We start from the raw sequence: 24,081 nt of genomic DNA on the forward strand, positions 1-24,081 counted from the left end.
GATGATTGACAGATTCAGTTTTATTGGTGCTTAGCAACATATCAATTATGTACACAGGCAAAACCAAGCAAAGCTCATTCAAACTCTGTATTATTGCCATATGTTACTTACTTACTTGAAGTTATTACTCTTAAGCTTTAAAATCTCTTTAAAGTGGTTAATTAAAAAGGGATACATTTTAAGTAAAATATTAAGCTAAGCAATGCTTGTCCTTTGAGGCGTTTGAATTTTTTTTTTTTTTTTTTTTTAGGATAACATCAATGGAATCAAGGACTACTTGATTTCTTGCATTCACAGACTACCCTCTCTCCACAACTGCAATCATCTGACCTTTGATCTAAAGGCAAAATTCTGCTTCAGCTTCTGAGATCTAGTCTAACCTTTATCAGGGATAATTTTAGGAAATATAGACCAGTCTTTGGTTGATTCAGCATCCTAAACCTTGCTGAGAGAGTGGTTCCGATTGGTGTTACACTTCTAATCATTTATGTTCTGCTGCCATGCTCTCTTATTGATTGCAAGGTTCTGTGATGGAAAGTATATCATCTGGGTTTGAATCTCCACTTTATCAATATCCTTGCCCTGTGGTCCTGGGCAAGTTATTTAATTCTCTGAGGCTCAGATACATACTCTTTCAAATGTTGTTGTGAATACTTATGTTACAGAGGTGTTATACTAATATCTAGCTTTTGTTTGGCAAGTAGAAGACAGTTCCGTTTTTTACCCTTCTCCCAGGTTCCTGCCGTCATAGACTCTATATTGCACCAGTTCTCCAGGCCTGAGTTTTTGCTCCATTTTAGGTAAATATCTTTAGGGACAAGATATCTGTGAACTGCTATTGGATTACTTTGATGACTGTCACCATCTGCCTGCATTCCTACATATTAGCTGATTTTAGGGTCCTAGTTACTATGCCACATCGATCTATCCAGACAACTGATTGCATCTTACTGAATTCTCTCAATGATTATGATAAGCTCAGGTCATTCCCTTTTGCCTTACATCGTTCTTATGATAACTTTAGACTATCAGGTTGCTTGGGCTTCCCCCATCCCTGCCCCACAAAAGTTATGTTTAACTTCTGCTTCATTTACAGTTTTTTTTGGTCATTATATGATATGATAAATGGACCTAAAAGTCAACTGTTTTCGAAATCTGAACAAAGAAAATCCCCTGCTTAAAGAAAAAATATAAAACTATGATAACAGGAAAACTTGATATGCTTTATAAAATAAAATGTATATTTTGTAAGAAAATGCTGCTAATTTTAGGACTTGCAATCTACAATACAGAAACAATTCAAGTTAAAATTGATTACTTCTTAAAAAAATTGATTACATCTCTAAATGAATGGTGTAAACCAGAAAATCTTGGAATTTCAAGAGGTTGTAAAATCCTAATGCTGACCAGCACAGAAGCAAAGGTAACAATTAGCACAACCAATGGAAGAGTGGTCAAGTGTAAAAGCTAACCTGTATGAATGAGTAATGAATTCATCCTTCTCTTTCTATATAAGTTCTAACAGTTTAAGTTCAGCCTAATTTTATTATACATCACTAGCCGTTAATAAATAGTTGGGTTCGTATTGCATTTCTGTGGTTGGAATTTGGTTGTCATCAGCATTTAAGCCAAAAGTCACCAACAATACTTTCTTTTATTAGCATCTTTCAACCAACTTACTTATACCATGTATTTTAAAATTAGAATATTAATTAAAAAATAGTTCATGAATGATCTTATTCACTCCAGGTTTAGTGGGAGTAGATCAATGTGTATGTCTAAATATACAGCTCTTTCTACATAAACATCTTTATTTCTAAGCCTATATATAATACAACTAGAAAATTAACATAATTGTTTAATAATCAGACACTGGTGAATACATTTATTCTTTAATAATACTATAGGGTCACCTGGAATTTTCCTTTGCCATTTTGCTATTTAGATCTAGAACTGTTTTGGATTATTAAATAAATATCTATTTCTCACATTACCTTAAGCCATGTTATAATGCTCTGAATTATCTACTGTCACCCTTTTGTGACCCCCAAAACCAGGAAATTGCCTAAAGCCTGATAATCACAATAAATGGGCTCAACTGCTTATATGTTGATGGCCGAGAAACAGTGAAAGTCAGTAAGAATAAATATTAGTGACTAAAATATTCTAATTGTTAAGAAAGCAGTCAATGAAAAACAACCCAAGAAGACAAACAAAAATCAGTCACTAGACTCAAAAAACTTCAACTCTTTGGCCCAAAGCACAAGCCTCATGAATACCATTTATCATCCTGTTCTTCCTGTGAGGAAAGACAAATGTGCCCAAGACTCTAACATATTGTTTTTCTAAAGGATAACAACTTACAGTCATTCAGATGCACAGACTATAGAACCAAAAACAATCTCACAAGGTCTTTTCATATTAAAATGTTTTTCCTCTCTTATTAATGCAGCTTGGATATTAGAAGTCCTTGGGGGAAACTTCACTCTAAGGAGAAAAGCATGAGTTCATAAATTGTCCAGCTAAAATAAGTAGACTTTCTCTAATGGTTCAAAAATACAACTGCATTGAAATGACCCTTGAGCCACCAATGTGAGAGAAGACGTCATTAGGCTGTGAATCTTTCGAAAAGTTGGCAGGGGAGTGTAGCTAAAAGTATCCCAGTACCAATTATTCAGTGCAAGGTTGAATTTAATTGGGTCAAGCAAGCATCCCTCTTTCTCATTCCCCTGTCCAAGGAACTCACAACTTTCAATCTCCAGAGTGCAGTTCTGTTCATCCAGAGGATATCTTCGTAGGTCCATCATACATGCAGCTGTGGTTGTGATCCTGTCAGGATGAAAGAGAGAAAAAAGATAGCTTCATTAGGATGATGACTTTTATTTCCAGGCTTCCCAGCTCCAAATCATGTGCACAGCTGACATCAAAATCATGTGATGAAAATTTGTGAAGGTAAGCAGATTAAGTTCAAGTCTTTTTTTGCTGCCCACTAGGTGTGAGCTGGTCCAAGCTTATTGATCTCCATAAGCCTAGGTCCCCTCATCAATCAAAACACCTACTGCAAAGGATGGCTGTGAGGATTAAAAGAGATAATGTGTTCAAAGCTGCTAGCCTGGTACCCCATACTTAGTGCTCCACAAATGATGGTCATGTTACTGTTACTGTTACATGTTAGCTGTTATTATTCCATGGTCCTTCTTATACTTACTAGCATCTAGCAATGTCTGTGACAATATCTACAGCAAGTCTGGCCTTATGTGGAGGAGGAGATCAACACTATGCATCAAAACCTATCTCCCTCTCCTGCTATAACCTAGTAATAAAACAACAAAAATGACATGAATAGTAAAACCCACCCTCCATGACATTTGGGGCCTCACATTCCCCACTTTTAGAGAGATTTGTTGGATTCATCTCTGAGACCCTCATCTACCTATACTCAGCAGGTAACATATAACCAGTAAGGAAACACTATCCTTGGATTGGTGTTCATACCATATTTACCAGCTTCTGCTCTCCACTCAGCTTATTTGTTTATGCAAATCCCAGGACCTTGACTCTAGATATCCTACTAGGGTTTCCGTTACCTGTCCATTTTCTCTTGCCTGTACAAGTTTCTTAGAATGTGGAGTCTGAGAGTAACTTAAATTCCTGTGGTTAGTCCATGCTTGCCAACATTTAGTATCACTTTGGAATTGACAAAGTACTTTTCTTAAAAAAATATTACATGATCCTTCCCCAAAAGTAATGTGTAATCATAATTTAAAGATTTCAAGAGATTCAAATTTAGTTGTGTTTCCTTTCTACCTTAATCCCCAAGAACTACAACATTGGACATTTTCCATAAATACTCTGTGTGCAAAAGAAGACACATATGTCTTCTTAAGGGGAAATGTCTTAGATAGCAAACTACCATGTTCCCTGTTCTGAACCTCGCTTGTTTTCATTAGCAATGCATCTTGGATTTGGTTCTATGTCAGCAAATAATAAGCTGTCTTAAAAAAAATTGCTACAGCAGGTTCAGCTGTATGGAATAATAATAATAATAATAATGATAATAATTTATTTTTCCAATCACACTTCAGTGGGCATTTATGTCATTTCCTATTTTTTACTTTTACAGATGAAGATGCTCTGAATATATGGATATATTCCACTATCTCTGATTATATCTGTTGGCTGTTTCTAGGAAGGGAATTTTTAGAAAAAATGGTATGTACACTTAAAAAATTATGCTACATCACCCTTCACAGAGGTTGTGCCAATTTACACTCCCCCATCAACAGTATATTTATTCAACAAAGTATTTCTCAAACCTATGATTTTTGTGGCTGCTAAGACAAGTTATTATTTTGGTCGTTTGTGCTAACCTAAGTGATACCTTCTTAAAAACATTTTTAAGAAATACACTAGCTGTTTCCAATTTCTCTTTGGCTTTCCTTACCAAAAGAAAGAAAGTTTAGGGGCGCCTGGGTGGCTCAGTCCGTTGAGCAGCCAACTCTTGATTTCGGCTCATGTCATGAACTCAGGATCCTCAGATCACCCTGTGTGTGTGTGGGGGGGGGGGGGGTCCATGCTCAGTGGGAGGTCTGATGTAGGTTCTGTTTCTCCCTCTCCTTCGGCCCTTCCCCCAACTTGTATTCTCTCTCAAATAAATGAATAAATCTTTTTTAAAAAATGAAAGTTTACCAAGGTGAACATTTGCATGTTTCCTTTGAAGCTTGTCTTAGACAAGATGTTGTTCAATTTAATCAGATTTATTGGAGCATTATATAAGAGCAAAAGGAATTTTAAAATTCAATTAAAAATTTCTTCAAAGTATTTTATAAAAAATATTAAGACTAGTTATATTCCAGAATTTAGCCCATAAAAGTATTTCACTAGATGCCTTATTCCTCCCCACTCCCATTATCACATGAATTAATTTTTTCACTTAATAATATATCATGAATATCTTTTGTTGCCAGAAAATACAATTCCACAACATTATTTTTATGGCCTGCATAGTATCTCAAACACCCTCAATAAGATGACACAATGAATATTTAAAATGCTTTAAAAATCACCTATCTACTTCACTATATTTTTTGTTTAATAGCTGCTTATGAATTAAAAATTCAGGAGGATATGATCATTTCCTAGAAATTAATAGTGTGGCCAGCCCTATGATCCCATGACTTAGCCAGTAATTTTCAACCAGGGATTATTTTCCCCTACAGGGACATTTGGCAATAACTGGAGACATATATTTGACCATCAGACTGGGGACAGAGGCTTGCTACTGGCATCCAGTGAGTAGAGGCCAGAGCTGCTGCTAAAACATACAGTGCCCAGGATAGCAACCAACAATAATAAATTACCTATTCCAAAGTGTCAGTAGTGCCAAGGTTGAGTAACCCTGCTACCATGGTGGTTTTCAAATATTTTTCCTCTGAGGACAATTTTAATAAAAGGAAATCTTCCAGAGAACCTCAATATATAAAATTCAAATGAAATGAAACCATGCTTTGTAAATATAAAATTATCTTATAAATTCAAATGCTGACCTCTATTTTTTAATTAAATTTATTTATTTTTTTAATAAACATATAATGTATTTTTGTCCCCAGGGGTGCAGGTCTGTGAATCACCAGGTTCAAACATTTCACAGCACTCATCATAGCACATACCCTCCCCAATGTCCATATCCCCACCACCCTCTCCTGTCCCCCTTCTCCCCAGCAACCCTCAGTCTGTTTTTTGAGATTGAGTCTTTTATGGTTTGTCTCCCTGCCAATCCCACCTTCTTTCATTTTTTCTCTTCCTACCCCCCAACCTCCCCACATTGCTTCTCCACTTCTTCATATCAGGGAGATCATATGATTGTTATCTTTCTCCGATTGACTTATTTCACTAAGCATAATACCCTCTAGTTCCATCCACGTTGTGTTGACCTCTATTTTAATAGGCACAGAAATTTGAAGGCAGGGAGTACAATGAGAATTATGGTCTTAAATCTCTCCCAGCACCAGTTATTTTTGTGTTGAATTTTATTCGTATGGTATCAAACTATCCTCATAAAGAAGGAAACATTTGCTTCTAAAATCTTACTTGACTGGCCACGGGCTTCCTTGAATTGGTAGGGGGGAACCCCCAGGTGATAAAGGAACCTCCTCTATACTCAATCACTCCTTTGGAAAGGTTCAGATACATCTGTAGATGGTTAGACTCTAGTAGGTGTTTAATTATGGATTAAAGGGAAGCTTTAGTTGTTGCTTTATGCTCTGCATAAGTTAATCTGGTAGCAAAAGTTAATACTATGACGAGTCTCGAATGCATTAAAATGTAGCATAAGATGCATTACAGTGTGCATGCTTCTTATTATAGTTTAAAATTACAATATTTAAAAATCAAATTAAAATAAAATATTTATGGAACTATGGGAGATCTTTATGAATACTTGAGAGCATCATTTGAGTCCTGTTGGTCAGTCTATCACATTTAATTGACCTCATTTCCAGACATGTGTCCTCAAGTGAGTGAACCACATCATATCAGAATAAGGACATGCATTGAAATCTTTTGTTGAACCACTGATTCACAAGTTGTGAAGCTCTGGAATTTTTACAAAGCAATTTGAAAAACCAACAAAGCATTGTATATAAATGAACAACAAATGTTTCATGGGTATGTGTACTAGAGTTGTGAGTGATTAAAAAAAAAACCTTTTGTAAAGCATAACTGAATTTACTGTTGCTGTTTGTTATGATCAATCCATTTAGCAATCAATAGATTTAATATCTAATTGATAATCACCTTGTTGTATAGTTTTCATTACACCAGAGGCTTGCTCGCGATCTGATGATTTTTCAACTAGCATCACCTGGACCAGTTTCCTTCTGCCTCAAGTTCTTTACTCAAGGAACTACAGAACACTCATGAAAGAAATTGAAGAAGACACAAAAAGATGGAAGACCATTCCATGCTCTTGGATTGGAAGAATAAGCATTGTTAAAATGTCTATACTGCCTAGAGCAATCTATACTTTTAATGCCATTCCGATCAAAATTCCACCAGTATTTTTCAAAGAGCTGGAACAAATAATTCTAAAATTTGTATGGAATCAGAAGATACCCCGAATTGCTAAGGAAATGTTGAAAAAGAAAAACAAAACTGGGGGCATCATGTTACCTGATTTCAAGCTTTACTACAAAGCTGTGCTCACCAAGACAGCATGGTACTGGCATAAAAACAGACACATAGACCAGTGGAACAGAGTAGAGAGCCCAGATATGGACCCTCAACTCTGGTCAAACAATCTTTGACAAAGTAGGAAAAAATATACAGTGGAAAAAAGATAGTCTCTTTAATAAATGGTGCTGGGAAAATTGGACAGCTATATGTAGAAGAATGAAACTCGACCATTCTCTTACACCGTACACAAAGATAAACTTGAAATGGATAAAAGACCTCAACGTGAAGCAGGAATCCATCAGAATCCTAGAGGAGAACATAGGCAGTAACCCACCCCTTCGATATCAGCCACAGCAACTTCTTTAAGTTTCATTTTGAAACCAAGGAAAGTTAAGTAATCACAACTCAAAAAGGGAAAGAATCACAACAGCTCTAGGAACTTGAGCTGTGAAAAGTGTCTTTCTCTTAAGAACTTGACTTTAGTGAAATAACTTCCTTCTTGGGATCTATCTGTTCCAAATTTCAAATTCTCCAGAGGATTTCATTGGTTCAACTTGGATTAGGTGTCAACTCTTCCAAAATTGCTTAGTAAGAGCTGGAAAGAAAGTTGCGCTTATACAAATGTTGTCATCAGGGACTCACAAAGAATCTCTTATCTCAGGAAAGAAGGAATCATTGAAGCTCAGGCAGGGACCCCTACACACATAGGAATTCATAAGTTTATGTTATGGGCTATAGAAATGCATGCAACTGAGTATTGGTCTCTGCTAATTTAAGGGTTTGGCATTTCTAGATTTTGAAATACTTATGGCTAAGTGAGTAGAGTGTCCTGAGCGCTTTGTGAGAAAAAAATTACTGAGCAAGATTCCTAGGATCATCATAAAAAGAGAGATGTCTCTGGGTAGCAGCTCTTCTCTCTTCTGAGTGAGAAGCAACAATGAATACCTCAAAGAATGACTGCTCTGATGTTTCCATTTGTTCACTTTGCCAAATGTGGTTGCTCAGTAGTGGTTAGTCACATCCACAATTAATTAAAACATCCATATGGGAATGTACTCACAGTGTGGCTGAAGCAGCCTGAAATCCTAAATCTTCTACGAAATCTAACGTGCCAAAATCACAAAACTGGAATGGGTTGAGAGCTTCAAGACCGAAGTGAGTTTTGAAATTTGTTTTTAACTTTCAAACCCAAGTCATTCATTCTGAGTGTGTGAAAACATTATTATTGGTTGATAGCAAGTGAAAGTACAATAGAGTAGAACCAGCTAAAGGTAAAAGCATTAACTGACTGTTTTTCTGAACACAGACTTCCCAGAGACACAGATTCATGAAAGCATAACGTTCATCTTTCTTCTTTCAAAGACCTTTCAAATGGCTTACATTATAATCCAATTTATTGACATTTTGAAGGTTAGGTCAGAACACTATAATAGGCCGTTAGTTAGAAACTATGGTCCCATGAGACTTTGGACTGAATGGGAATTATCTTGCTGTAGTATTCGTTTATTAAGGTGTATGTTGCATGACCACTGACCTTAAGGTCACTGTAATTGCAAATCATGTATATTTGATGTCTAAGGATAGTATGACTCTCATTGCTGAAAAAATATAATCCAGGAAGTCTTGGCCTACAAACAGATTAAAACCCAGTCTTCCCCATACCCACAAGTACATAAATATACATATGGAGAGGGCACTTTTGCAAGTAAGAATGTAAACTCAAGTTAATGAACAAATTAGGTCATGTTACTGAGAATTTCCTATAATCTTCAACTCTATAGTGGCAAGTTCCCTGTAGAGCAAAATTATACTATTTAATAGAATCTATATGAAAAAATATGAGGAAGGAGAGAGGAAAAAGAACCTGAAAGTGCTGAATCAAAATTACACCCTCTACGATTGGTGAGATTGATGGTAAGTAGCAGTGATAAGGTAGATATTAGTATCACTTAGGAACGGTGGTTTGAAAAATGGCCTTTTTGGTCTCTGAGCTGCATCCTTAATCCATGTCAGGCATAACACCCAGAGAAACTGATGAGGGAAGATGGGTGGGTTAGCCTGAGTCATAACCAGTGAGTACACAGATCTTCTTCCTTAGCTAACACTTACTGAATGGTGAAAAGAAAATGTATTATTTTCATATCTGGCACCAAATTTTATTTTAGGTAGGCTACTATGTTTATGAAAATGCCTTGGTATTTGAAGGTGAGAGCCTAAGGCTGTGAGACATGAAAGGTAAGAAAATTAAAGGAGAGGGGCTCAGTTGTTAAGAGTCTGCCTTTGGCTAAGATCATGATCCCAAGTTCCTGGGATAGAGCCCTGTATCATGTTACCTGCCCAGCGGGAAGCCTGCTTCTCCCTCTCCCAATCCCCCTGCTTGTGTTTCCTCTCTAGCTGTCTCTCTGTAAAATAAGTAAATAAAATCTAAAAAAAAAAAAAAAAAGAAAATGAAAGGAGTTAAACTACTATGTGAGATTTAAGAGTAACTTAAGTGTGGGGAAAGAAAATGAGGAAGTAGCAAAATTTTTAAAAAGTTATATTTAATATTTAATTAAAAATTTTGCATTACTATGATAATCAATTTTCTCTACACCTAAGTTAATACCAAGACACACACATACACATATGTAGGGTAAAGCCTCTGTAAATGTTTTATTTTTATTCTTAGAAAGGGCTGGATTCCGTATCTTGACAGCATTCATGGAACAGTATTCTAAAAATTAGACCAATTCAGTGAAAGCCAAGATTCTAAGTCGTAGATGGTAAAATCATGTAAGCCCTTTGGGAAACCTCAGCAATACTGGAAAGGCACTGGACTCCCACAAATAATGGATTGTGGATTTAAGCTACTCTTACCTAGATCTTAAGGGACAGATTGATATTAGCTAATACTGTGCAGGAATCTTATATGATGGACACTATGCTAAGCATCATGCAGATTATATTAGTTTCCTATTGCTGTTGTAAAAAGTTACCAAAAATTTAGTGGCTTAAAAAACACAGATTTATTCTCTTACATTTATGCAGGGGAGAAATCCTAAAATCAAGGTTTTTTTTTAAGATTTTATTTATTTATTTGACAGACAGAGATCACAAGTACACAGAGAGGCAGGCAGAGAGAGAGAGAGGGAAGCAGGCACCCTGCTGATTAGAGAGCCTGATGTGGGGCTTGATCCCAGGACCCTGAGATCATGACCTGAGCCGAAGGCAGAGGCTCAACCCACTGAGCCACCCAAGTGCCCCTAAAATCAAGGTTTTAACAGGGCTGTGTTTCTTCTAGATTCTCTAGGGAGATTTTATTTTCTTGCCTTTTTTGGCTTCTAGAGGCTGCTTGCTTTCCATGGCTCATGGCCCCTTCCTCCATGTTCAAAGACCATCATTCCAATCTGTCACTCTTCACATCCCCTCACTCTCTGACTCCCCTGCCTTCCTTTTATAAGAACCCTTGTGATTGATTACACTATATACATCCAGATAATCCAGGATAATCTCATCTCAAACTCTTAAATTAATTGCACCTGTTAAGTCCTGTTGACTGGTAAGGGATCATTTTCACTGGTCCTAAGAATTAGGACATGGACTTCTTTGGAGGGCCATTACTCTGACGGCCACATATGCATTATTTAATTTATTATTTACAACTGCATTATTATGTTGATGTCATTTTTTATGCTATTTTCAAAGATAAAGAAACTTACACCTAATGGGGTTAAGTTTACATAATCGTAAGTGTAACGTCATGATTCACATTCAGATAGGCTAGACTCAAGATCTGAGGTTTATTTTCTCCCAGTTACTATATTCAGGTCAGATAAATCTAAGCAGAGAGCTGTTGGTTCAATGTAGGAGTTATTTCTCCTATAGACAGTAAAATACATTTAAAAAAATTAAGAGTTGACCTTACCATATATATATATGCAATGTTCATTATCAGTAATGACTCATCAGTAGTTCAGAACATACTTTACCCAATCAATAATGAGTATACAAATGATAGAGGATGCACCAGGAATCAGGCAATCCTGTAAGCATCAAGTCTACAATGGTGAAAAATATCCAACTCACTTTCATGCTGTCATAATTTTGGGAGTTGGTTGTTTTTAATACCACCAGGTCTCAGAAGATAGAAGATAAAACCACTCTCTATTGATTTCACAAAATAGCCACATATGGTATGCTTACTTCTCAATTGGGTAAGCCATCTTTGCCATTTTTCTAGAGATGCAAGTATCTTACATCAGAGAAATGTTTATCTTATCAACATAAGATTCTAAGATGCCGAGAAAGCATGAAAATCACTCAGGAAGAATAGAGTTCAATCCTACACTTAATTCATTGCTGGCAGTTTGGACAAAAGATGCCTTAGCCTGGGTTGGTGAAGCTTTAAGAAGAGAGGTGTTATGGAGGTTGATGCAGTGTGGAACAGAGAAAGAAAAGAGTGCTATTATATGCACACATAAGTTCAATGATTGGTACATAATAGTCACAAAATTCACCCTAGCTATTATTATGTGCTTCTAAATAAATAAATAAATGTAAGATTACTGATTCAAATACAATACAAATACATTGTAAGATTAATGCGTGGTCATAATAAAACATCTGGGAACACAGAAAATTACAGATAAGAGAATACGAATGACACATAATCTTATTACTGCAATCTCATTAATTTCCTTTCTTCTACGTATATTGTTTAGCAAAGTAAAATTAGACTGTATTGAACAATTTACTTTGCTGTTTTTTGGTTAACCTTGAAGGTAGGAATTTTCGTAAGTTAGCAATAGGCTCCATGAACATGCTTTGAATGGATATTCAAGATCTTGTTATACAGATAACTTGTGATATTGAGCCATTCCTCTTGGATGACATCATTAGTTACTCTTTAGTTATGCTTTAAAAAATCCATGCTGAATAAATAGCATTCTCATGGCTACTCTTATATTTTTACTTTTCATTTTTTGATTCCAGGTTTCTGCTTTCTTCTCTCCCTCTGTTTTGTACTTTCACTGCTGAATGTTAATGACACCCTTCTCAGTGCAATCCCAAGCAGTTGTTCTCAGGTAATTAGCTACATACCAAATGTTGTGTAGGGCTCATTTTTATTCATTTCTGTCAGGCCAGGGTGATTCATGAACCACTTTGTGAATATGAAAAGCTGTTCATAAATTAGAGAGTCCTGGGGCAGGGGAGCAAAAAAAAAATACGTAATAATAGGGCAAGAGTAATTAATAGACTCTTGTCAAGCATCCTGTGCCAACTTTAGTCATCTTTTACCTTAGATATCTGGCTGAGTTTAAGACAGACTATTTTCCCCAAATATATCACTATTTTCATATAGCAGTGGAGTATAAGACCACCCTTTACATTTCTATTATGTATAATATTTCCTAATAATGATTAGCTGAGATCTGTGCTAAGGGGCTGAAAAAAATACGGCTACCTCGTCCAAATCAAAGCATTTTTATTCTCATTATATTGATCATCAGGAATTTCTGTGATGGACTGTGAAGAACTAAAATTATAACTCACACTTAAACAATGAGAGAGGACTTAAAAATTGAAGTCAAAGTCAAGTCAGATGTTTACCTCGAATGGAAGGCTATGACTTGGTAATCAATAAGTGCAAACTGGTTAAACAAGGAGTCAGACAGAATTAGGAGGTAAAGCAAAGTTGTGGATCTTTCACAATTATTAAGTTTTTTCTTGGTATATGTGAAGTGAAAATAGAGATTTTTTTGTTTGTTTCCAGTTTTTATGTAAATTCTAGTTAGTTAACATATAGGGTAATATTGGCTTCTGGAGTAGAATTTAGTGATTCCTCACTTACATATAACATCCAGTGCTCATCATAACAAGGGCTCTCCTCTTAAAACCCATCACCAGTTTAGCACATCTCCCCATCCTCCTCACCTCCAGCAACCCACAGTTTGTCTCTATTGTGAAGAGTCTTTATGGTTTGCTTTCCTCTCTTTTTTTCTCCCTTCCCCTATGTTCATCTGTTTCATTTCTTAAATTTCACGATTGAAATCATATGACATTTGTCTTTCTCTTACTGACTTATTTCACTTAACATAATACACTCTAGCTCCATTTACACTGCATGTGGCAAGATCTCATTCTTTTTGATGGCTGAGTAATATTCCATTGTGTGTGTATGTGTGTGTGTGTATATATACACTATATATACACACCATACATAATATATATATACACATATATATCTCACTTCTTCTTTATCCATTCATCAGTTGACAATTAATAATTTTTTGACTTATTTGCAAATTTGCTCTGTTGCTTTGCCATATGATGGTTTCTCCCAAAACAAAGAGCTCACACATTTACTGAAAGGTAATCAGAGTAATCTTGAAATAGCATTCCTGATGGAGTAAAATAAAGTTCAGCAGTGACACAGCATTAATATACTATAATGTCTTAAGACAATGGCTTTATGCTGAGAAAAATATAAAACAAAGTAAAACCCAAAGGGAATATAAGTTAAGACAGGAGTATACATCATGCAAAGTTTCCCGCTCCCTATCTCAGTAGAAAAGCAGGGCTTGGTCCATCATTCTTTTCCTTTTTAAAATATATAATACTCTGTAGATCCAACCATGTCAACGAAAAATAAGGAGAGAGAAGAAAAAAGGAGGAAAACCAAAAAATAGACTCTAAACTATAGAGACCACAGTGATGGTTACCAAAGGGGAGGTGGATGGGGGATAAGTTAAACAGGTGATGAGATTAAGGAGTGTACTTGTTGTGATGATGTGTTGTATACAAATATTGAATCACTAAATTCTTCTCCTGAAACTAATATTACACTGTTAACTAACAAGAATTTAAGTAAAAACTTGAAAAAAAAGTTAAGTTAGTTGAGAGGTGATTGTGTATTCTGAAAGACAAAAATAGGAAGAGGATTTTATATATTTCTAAGTTATTGAAAAAACATTCCAGATACTGCAATAATAAAATATAACAAATAAAATACTATCTTTTGTCCCTGCACTTTTATAAGCATAAATTCCCAAAATGGAGCTACAAAATAAAATAAGGTTTCTTTTCTATTCATTTTATTATGTATGTATGGCCCAGACATTCTCCTTTAAGATGCATGCTCACTTATACACAAGGAGATGAAAATAAAGTGTTTATCAAGGACTCCTTATAATAGCAAAACAGTAAATAGCCCAACTGTCCAGCAAAGCAAAAGGGATACACAACTCTAGTGTATAGGCTGTGGACTACCTGACAGCAGTTCAAATGAAAGAACTAGATCTACATGCATAAACATGGGGCTATCTCACATAATGTTTTGTGAGGAAAAAAAAATAGAAAGGATGCCTATAAAAAGCTACATATACAATGGAATATGACTCAGCCATAAGAATGAAATGCTACCATTTGCAATGATGTGAACGAACCTAGAAATTATTATGCTAAGTGAAATAAGTCAGTCAGAGAAAGACCAATACAATATGGTTTCATTCATATGTGGAAATTAAGAAACAAAACAAATGAGCATAGGGAAAAAGAGAGAGAGAGGGAGAGAGAAATCAAGAAACAGACTCTTAACTATAGAGAACAAACTGATGGTTTCCAGAGGGGAGGTGGGTGGTGGGATGGGTGACATAGGTGATGGGGATTAAAGAGCGCCCTTGTTGTGATGAGAACTGGGTGATGTATAGAAGTGCTGAATTACTATATTGTACACCTGAAACTAATACTACACTGTATGTTAACTAACTGGAATTTACACAAAAACTTGAAAAAAATAAAATTTTATGAGACCAAATTATATGCCTTAGGAAATCACAAGTGTGTATGTGTGCAGTAAAATAAAAAAAAAGTATACATTGAATTCATAAACAGCAATTTGGGCATAGTAGTGTCTCAGCAGGGAGGGGTAGGGGAAGGAGAAGCAGTAAGATGAGATGAGTTGTAGCAAGTTCTGAAAGTTTTCTTACCTTTCCTCCATCTTTTCTTCTTTCTGTCTTCCTTCCTCCCCTCCCCCTCCCTTCCTTTGTCCATATATCTGAATAGATAAATCTTCAAATAACCCACCTACACTCTTATTTTAAATGTTGTTTTAAATTAGGTATAGCTGCCTTCCTGTCCCTACCCTAGAATTACTGTTAAAAAGTAAAGGAACACAAAGTATATCTTTCCTTCACATCCTCTATACCTAATTGCAATTAGTAGTGGACGATGATTATAATCTTCTGAAATGAGTCCCATCAGTTAAGAGACCTGTCAAATTACACAGATTTCCTCACATATATATCATATATATAACATATATATCATATGTATTTCCTCATATATTTCTCATCACAATTTGCAATTATAAATCTGTTTGTTTGATTACTTGTTTCTTGCGTGGCTGCTTGAATAGATGGTAAGTGCCACAGGGGAAATCACCTCTTAATGATTCATTTACTGGTGTCCAGCCCAGTGTCTGGCACAGAATGAAGTTGTACATTAATGGAATTAATGTGCAACTTCAGGAAACACTGAAATCATTACTTCTCTAGAGAAGAGAGAAAAAGACCACTGTGCTGTTTTTATTAAAAGGCTATCAATGTTGCTTGGAATACAGATTGAAAATAAAGATCATTTTCCCCATGCCAACTCAATTTCTTATTAAAAAATCATTTGGGGTCATTTGCTAAGTAAACAACCAGAGGCTGTTGTCAGTTGGATAATTTTTTAGGGCCGTGAAGCTTCTTTGACGGATGCTTAAATTGAGCACCTTGTCAGAGTCTGTTTCATTTGCTAGGATTTTTGCCATGTGAGAGAAGAGTGGCCATAACACTAATATTTGCATTAAATAATCCAAATGTAGATATAGGTTCGCAGACACCCTCTTGCCTTGCTACTGAGAGAACTTACACATGAGGTCTCAAGGTACAAAAAGTTGGTTTCCTTTCCAGAAGCAAAATGGGGACTGTCATTACCACATAGGTGAATGAAAGGGGACTTCAGTGTTTTGTCTGTGTCAGATTTCTCTCTAGTGACTGGTGAGTAGGCCAGGGAATGGACTTTTTCTATGTGAAAAGCAAGAATTTACATGGTATGAGATTTCTGTTTTTAATCATTAAAACACTAAATTTATACCAGTATCATTAGAATGCTAGCTTCGTAGGCAGTTAATAATTAATAATTTGGGTTGTCTGTTTGATTTTTCAATTTAAAAAGTGAAGAAAAATGAAGCAATGTTTAGACAACCTAGAACTGAAGCATACATGGACATAAAGGAAGAAACTTAAAAATAGGTTGTGATAAGGTATAACATGCTGTTGTTCTTATGTATGTAAATTATGTATAAATAGCATAAGTGATATTATGATATTCTAACTATCATCATCATTCTCCATTGAATATTAGCAATGCACATTTACCTCTGTTTATTTCCATTTACACTGAAATCCTTAATTGATGGCTATACCTGAAGAAGGTTGTGATTAATTTCTTAAAAGACAAGTGCAATCAAATTACATAATTTAAAGCATTTTTTTAGAGTAGTCCTTCCTTTTTAAAAAAGGAAGTTTTAGACTCTGGAAATTCAGAGTAAATAAATGTATATTACTCCTAGTATACCCTGTCTTACCACCACCTGTCAAACTAAAAAAAATAACATAACAAAAATACTCTAAATGTATTTTACTCAGAAAGGATACATGAGCACATACATGGGTTGTGAAGTTAAAATATTTCCTTCTAAACAAGGGAAATGATGTATATAGTTTTCCTTATGTTGCCTTAAACATAAAGTGATTTCTCTGACCATTAACCTCGAGAATAATAAAATTCATTATGATCATTTTCAGGTTTCTGGAAACCTGAATGTTCCAGTGAACTCTGGTAATTAATTACTCTGAACAAAAGACTGTTTAAGCAGCTTGACCATTTAAATGAATAAACAAATTGTGTAGCCCTTTAATCCAAAAACTGTATAAATTTCTTCAAAAGACAGCATAAGAAAATGAAAATGCAAGTCACAAACTGCAGGAAAATATTTGCAATTTATATATCTGATAAAAGATTTGCATCCAGAATGCACAGAGAAGCTCTTACAATTCAGTAATAACGCAAGCCGATGTTTTAAAGGGTAGATCTGAATAGACATTTCATCAGAGAAGATATGAATAAGCCCATGGAAAGGTGCCCAACGTCATGAGTTATTAAGAAATGCAAATGAAAACTGCAGAGAGAACCCTACCCGCTCACCAGAATGACTGTAATCAAAAAGATAGGAAGCACCAAGCACTGGTGGAAAGGTTGAAAAACTGGAATCCTCATACATTACTGGGAATGTAAAAAATGCAGCCCCTTTAAACATCAGTTTGGCAGTTCCTTTAAAAGTTAAACATGCTTGCAGGGAACCTGGGTGGCTCAGTCAGTTGAGTGACCAACTTTTGCTTTCTGTTCAGATCGCGGTCTCAGGGTCCTAGGATCAAGGCCCCTCCTTGATCTTGGTACTTCAGGTCTGGCTGCAAATCTTTTATTGGATAAATATAAATCTTGTACCAGTACTCATCATTAATATCACAGTAAATGGTACATTTGAAAACATTCAGGACTTATAATGTCATTTATGTAAACAGAAGGTATTACTGAGAGAAGAAAGTGTAAATAACAACTCCCCTTAAGAGTCATGTCTCAATATTTCACATTCAGATTTTCTACACATCAACTGCTTTATCTAATAGAGAAATTTACATGTTGCATATAATACTGCAAATAGAAATATGAGAAGGAAGAGTATGTACTTTGCTTATATTATTTCCCCAAATCTTCACGGTATCCTTCTATGTTGGGAATTGTTTTTGGATAAGAAGAAAAATCTCTCACATTAGAGGAGGAAATCACATTATGACCATAGTTTTGTGTTTCTTTGTTGACTCTGGACCTGTGGCAAAAACACAGATCTGAATTTACAAGCACTTTATGTGTATTTGTATCTGTAATTCAAAAAGACCTACTGTAGGGAAACGCGTGAAAGATTTTGGAATGAACTAGAAAGATTACTAGATGTCATGTCTGGTAGTGAAGATTATCTCACTTTTCATTGTCTAACAGCTATTTTGCAACTCTATACACCATAGAAAAATAATGCAAACAATTCTTATCCATTGAAGTGCAATGGTATTTGATTATTGCCCTGTGAATAATTGGTCAATTTTGTCAGTTTGCATCTATTTGTAAATTCTTTTCCGTGTGCTGTGTCTTTTCAGTATATTTTCTCCTTGGATTCTCCTTTGAACTGGATGTAACAATCTTAACTACTTCTCTCATTAATTGAGTTGTCGAAATCTTTGTTTGTTCCATATTCTTATATGATTTTTTATGTTTGAAATGGTTGTCCTTCAATAGTTTTGGTGGTAATCTATCAAGATGATCAATGGATTTACCCAACAGAGCCAGGTAACCTGTGTTACCAGAAAAGGATATCTTCCAGGCGACTTAAGCTCAGGCATATCTTTTTCTTGGCTCTCAGGGGTGAAATATGTATTTACTGATCCATTTTAAGATGAAACATAAGAATGTAACTTTGTTGATTCTGTTTCTCTTTTTATTCCCTCATACTGATTTTCTGTTTTATTTTTGTTTCTTGTTTGTTTATGGCCAGTACAGTATTCCTCACTGGTGACAGCAATGATTGGGAATCTGGTTTCATGGTCTGACATTTTAATGATTTCTTTAAATAGGTTAATGGATTATAGAGTTAGAGTTCTATACTCCGTTGGCTGAGAGACACTAGAGTCTGGTTTGTTAGTCTTTTTGTTTGTTTTATTTCTCCATTTAGAGCTCAAGTCAATTAAGAATCTTGTGCTCAGTGCTGTCAAAAGCAGCTAATGAATGTCTGGACCATGAATTTGTTTCTATATTATTCCTTGACCTGTGGCAGAAGTATAGATCTCAATTTATAAGCATCTTTGTGTCTCTGTATCTGTAATTCAGAAGGGCCTTTACCTTTCATTATAGGAGAGTATTAATAAATTAGATTATAAAGCCTTTTATTATGTCCTGATTGGTTTTTTAGATAAATAAGTGCTAATCAAAATCAAATATTCCTAAATTACTAGACAATAAGGAAAAACATAATTCTAATATTTAAAAAATTCTAGCCTTAAAATATTTTCTTAGAGAAGCTAACGCAGAAATATTTTAAGGATCTAAGTTCACCTAATTAAGATAAATATTTGGTCAATGGATTTAGCTCGAGAATTTTGGTTTAATATAAAACAGGTATACCTTTTCTGTTTTATTAAGTAAAATGCAAGCATAAATTTTATTCTACTTTTGTTTGCTTTCCTTAAACTCATAAAAGTTTACTGACCATTAAGTTACTATAATTAAATATTATATAATATTTAAGATTATGAAAAATATAAATTTGTGTTCAAATAAATTGAATCATTATTCTGACAAAGTTTATCTCAACAACAATTATGTTTCATAATATGTCATCATGAAGATAATTTTCACATATCTAGCTTAAAGTCTTGGACTGATATTGAGTTAATGGATAATCCTTATTGATAATTTCTAAGTAAATAGAATGATATTAATTTCTGAGCATAATTTTACATTTATATTTGTTTCTTATTTTTTATGCTATGGACTGGCCATAGCTTTGAGGATATTAATGAAAGTGTTTATTTTGTCACTATAAACAGATATTAAAAGGATATATATGCCTGTAGAAAGTCATGTTATATGTGTTCATGAGCTTTGCTAGCCTCCTGAGATACTTATGTTAGATAGATAGTTTTAAATTTTCCATACCCTAGTTTTTTTTTAATAAAATATACATTTATTTCTTTGGTTAAAAGTTATAATTAATAGGACTAGCTAAGCCTATTCCAGGAGTAACAGTGACAAAGAAATACATCTGTATTTGTGTCTTCATTCTTTCAGTCAAGGAAAAAATGGTAGATTTTATCCTAAGGCCTAAAGTGGTTTTCAAATTCTTTCATCTCCTGATACATTTACACTTTAAATCTCAATATTTACTACATTTGAGATTAAAAATGAGGAAAAAAATTAATATATATTTATTGATTCATTTTAAGAGAGCAGTGATGAACACATGGTATGATAACATCTTAATGTTATTATAAAAATATTTCTGAATAGTTCTGACTACATAGACTCCTTTATAAAGAAGCAATATGCTAAAATGAGGAGTATCTGTTCCAAAATATGAAAAAGCATGATAAAGTACAAACTTGGGAAGTGAATTTTATTGCCTTGATTTATAATAACTGAATCTGACAATAAGCTGTGAAATGTGTTAAAATTTTAGCAAAGTTCAACTCATGTAGATGAGTTTGCTTATTGCTTTACTGATTAATGCCTTTTTCTACAATGTGAAAATTATTCTTTATCTTATATGTAATGGGCTACTTAGCAAACATTTTATCTTATTTTTCTGTGCTTTATATTTACTTTAATACATCCTTGATTATCTAAGAAGAAGAAGAAAAAACCCAAATCTGGCACTGATGACCCTATCTTAATCAAATGTTCCAGGGTGCCTGGATGTCTCAGTTGGTTAAACATTCAACTCTTGATTTTGGCGCAGGTCATGATCTTAGGGTCTTGAGATCAAGTCCCATGTTGGGTACAGCACTCAGTGGGAGTCTGCTTGAGATTCTCTCTCTCTCTGCTCCGAAATAAATAAATAAATAAATAAATAAAATCTTTTAAAAAATGTTCAAATCTCTGTCAACTCTTTTGATTGGCCATTCTTAACTCAGATCGTATATTTCTACATCCATATCTACACATACATTGACACCTACACCTGCATCTATTATATCTTTTACATGTAAAACTATCTGTTGGTTTTCACAGAGGACCTCTGAAAAAAATCGCAAAGTAATTTTGTAAAAATTGCATGTGAAGTGTTGTCAAGTAAGAAGATGTGCTCATTCTGCCCCCAATTAAATTTGTATTGGTAAAATGTTATTAACATAAATATTTCAGAAGTGTAGGCTTTATGGAAAGTCTCTGGAAATTTGTTAGTCTCCTTATTTTCCAACACATGCATGAACCTTAGGAAAAATACTGGTCAAAACTTTTAACCAAATAGCTCTCTCTAGTTTTCCTATTTTTATCACTCCTGATGGTGCTTTACCTGAAGATATTAAGCAACAACAGTATTGTATTTTCAGTCATAATTCCAGTTGTTATTTGAAGTTTTTATTTTCCCACAATCTTACTTCATTAATATTACTCTAGCATTTTGTAGGTCCTATTCTGTCCCACATGTGCTCTCAGGATCTACTTCTAGACAAAACTGCAAAGTAGTGATGACAATGTTTTAGCATTTCTCACTGCATTTGGGGGCCGTATATTTCATTTGCTAGATCTTGTTAATCTCAGCACAACTGAGTTCTAGTCCTTGAGTCCCATTCCCTGAGCCTGATTCTCTGAGTCTCATTCCTGAGAGCCCCATTCCTTAGTCTCATTCCCTGAGTTTTATTCCCTGAATCCCATCTCTGAGTCCCGTTCTTGAGTCCCATTCCCCGAGCCCATTCCCTTAGTCTCATGCCCTGAGTCCTATTCCCTGGATCCCATTCTGAGTCCCATTGCCTGAGTATCATTCCCTGAAGTTCCTTTCCCGGAGTCCTACCTCCTGAAGGTTATCAATATTCATTTCTATCTCATTTCTTCTTCTGGATAGTACAAAACTATAAAATAGTTTAAATGTAGGAACCTATAAAAGCCCAAAGGCTAGAAATAATTGAGGCAGGGGTAGGATCAGATTTTTGGATCATTTATGTCTTGTCATGATTTAACTTACCCACCTCATCTATATAGAGAGACAATAAGGCTAGCAGACTGTCTTGTAACATGTTTGGACTTCCATTGCTCACCCAGTATTCCCCTATAATTTCGACAGTTGAATCTATCAACTGGTAGATGAAACTCCTAAAAAATAAGGCACATACTATTTTAGGGAGTGGCCAATTTACCTTAGTGAGCGCAGATAAAAGGCCAATAGAAAAAGCCTTTTATGTGGTGGAATTTAATTAATTTTCCCTGAATTCAGGCTGAATGATGAAAGCAGAATGGATAGGTTATTCACAACATTTAGTGTGTTATAATCTATGAGAAACACCCCCCCAAACAATATAGCAGCAGAGTCTTTAATTTGTGATTACCATTTCAGATTTCAATTATAACTATGATGTAATAAGATTGCTATATGTCAGTTGGATCTTATTCCAGAGATAATACACTTTTTTTTTTTTTCAGAGTGAGCTCATTTCAAATAATAGTTTCAAAATGGAAACAGAAACTGGCAGGAATAAAAGCTCTTGAAAATGTGGCATTTCTCTAGCTTTTACTCAGACAGAATGGGGAATTGAAAGGGTCTCTGTGGACTGATGGTCTCTGTTTCACATCATCACAGATGATAATGGCTCCTCGGGGAAGAGTCAAAGAATCCCTTTATAGCTGATGTGCGCGTCTCCTTAGCTCAGAAGATAAAAACTCTCTGAAAAAAAAGTCTCTGGTGTTGATTCCTTCACTCACTTACTCACTCATATTTATTGATCCTTTCCATGCAAGGCACTGTGATGATAAATGTATGTAAAATAAAAACATGTATTATATATATAAATGGTATATAATATTAGAAATATGAGATATGGATGTAATCTTTATTCAACAATGTGACTGTAGGTAGTTTGCCTCTGTTTATAGTCAGTGTCTCTTAATTATTGATGTCGGACAAGTTATGTTACCTGACTTCAGTTACCTGACTCAGTTTCCTCCTTTCTAGGATTAGATAAAAAAATACCTGTAAGCATTTAGAAAATTGCTTGAGAGGTCAAGGTCTCAATAACACTTGCTATTATTAAAATGATTTTAATTACTTACTACAGGAGCTTCCAAATCACTGAACATCTCAGTCATGGAACTAATACATTCCAGGAGCTTCCAAACACTTGGAAAACATCTCTAAGACAGAAGTTCTGTCTTTAAGGTGCAAATAATCTCATGGATAGCATAGACATATTTACATCAGTGCTCTGTGATTAGTACTAATATAAATGTGTGTGTGGGAAATTTGCTAGCTAACTATGGATGCATAACAAATTACCCCCAAAATTCAGCATCTTAAAACAACAAATATTTGTTATCTCAGAGATTCTGTGGGCCAGGAATCAGGCTTTGTTGTATTTGGTGTCTGTGCCTCAGGGCTGTTCACAAGGTTGCAATCAAGGTATTGGGACTGTGGTCTTATCTGAAAGTTTGACTGAAGGAGGATGCACCCCAAGCTCACTCACATGGCTGTTAGTTAGGATTTGGTTCCTCACATGCTGCTGGACCGGGGCCATATTTCCTTGCTGGCTGTTAGCTGGAGTTCTCCCTCTGTTCTTTGTCACACAGAGAAACTCTCAAATGGCTTCCATTATAGAAAATGAGAAATAGCAATAAAAGGCCAGTTGAATAGAAACAAGTCTTTTTAAAACCTAATCTCAGAAGTGACATTATATCGCCTTTGCTACATTCTATAGCTTTGAAATTAATCACTAGGTGTAGCCACACTCAAGGGAAGATAATTACACATGATACGAATACCAGAAGATAATCATTGAGATCCATATTAGAAGCTGCTGAACATAGGGCAAAATGCTGAAACAAAGAGCACAGATAGAAAGACTTTAAAAATAAGATGAGTATGATCTGGATTTTAAGGCATAAGCAGTTATTTACAGGAAAGATGTAGAGAAGTGACATATTAGGTATGGGGGAGAAAATATGTGCAAAAGCATGTGAAAGAACCTGGGTGTCATATGAGAAATTATCTTGGTGTTTTGGTACCTTCTAAACACACAAGTGAACAAACTTTCTAGAGGTCATGGAACAGAAAGTTTCACAGACCAA

At 35.0% G+C, this 24,081-nt stretch overlaps 1 protein-coding gene across 1 annotated transcript in view; it reads right to left on the minus strand.

The window, feature by feature from the left end:
- GABRB1 (gamma-aminobutyric acid type A receptor subunit beta1) overlaps window positions 1-24,081 on the minus strand; it is a 374,709-nt gene that overhangs the window by 105,094 nt on the left and 245,534 nt on the right. The window contains exon 5 of the mRNA XM_032852416.1: window positions 2,747-2,829. Within this exon, the coding sequence (XP_032708307.1) occupies window positions 2,747-2,829 (83 nt within the window). The remainder of the gene's footprint in view (window positions 1-2,746; window positions 2,830-24,081) is intronic.

This window comes from Lontra canadensis, unplaced genomic scaffold, assembly GCF_010015895.1.
Source record: "Lontra canadensis isolate GAN:19392208 unplaced genomic scaffold, GSC_riverotter_1.0 scaffold1, whole genome shotgun sequence".
Lineage (NCBI taxonomy): Eukaryota > Metazoa > Chordata > Mammalia > Carnivora > Mustelidae > Lontra > Lontra canadensis.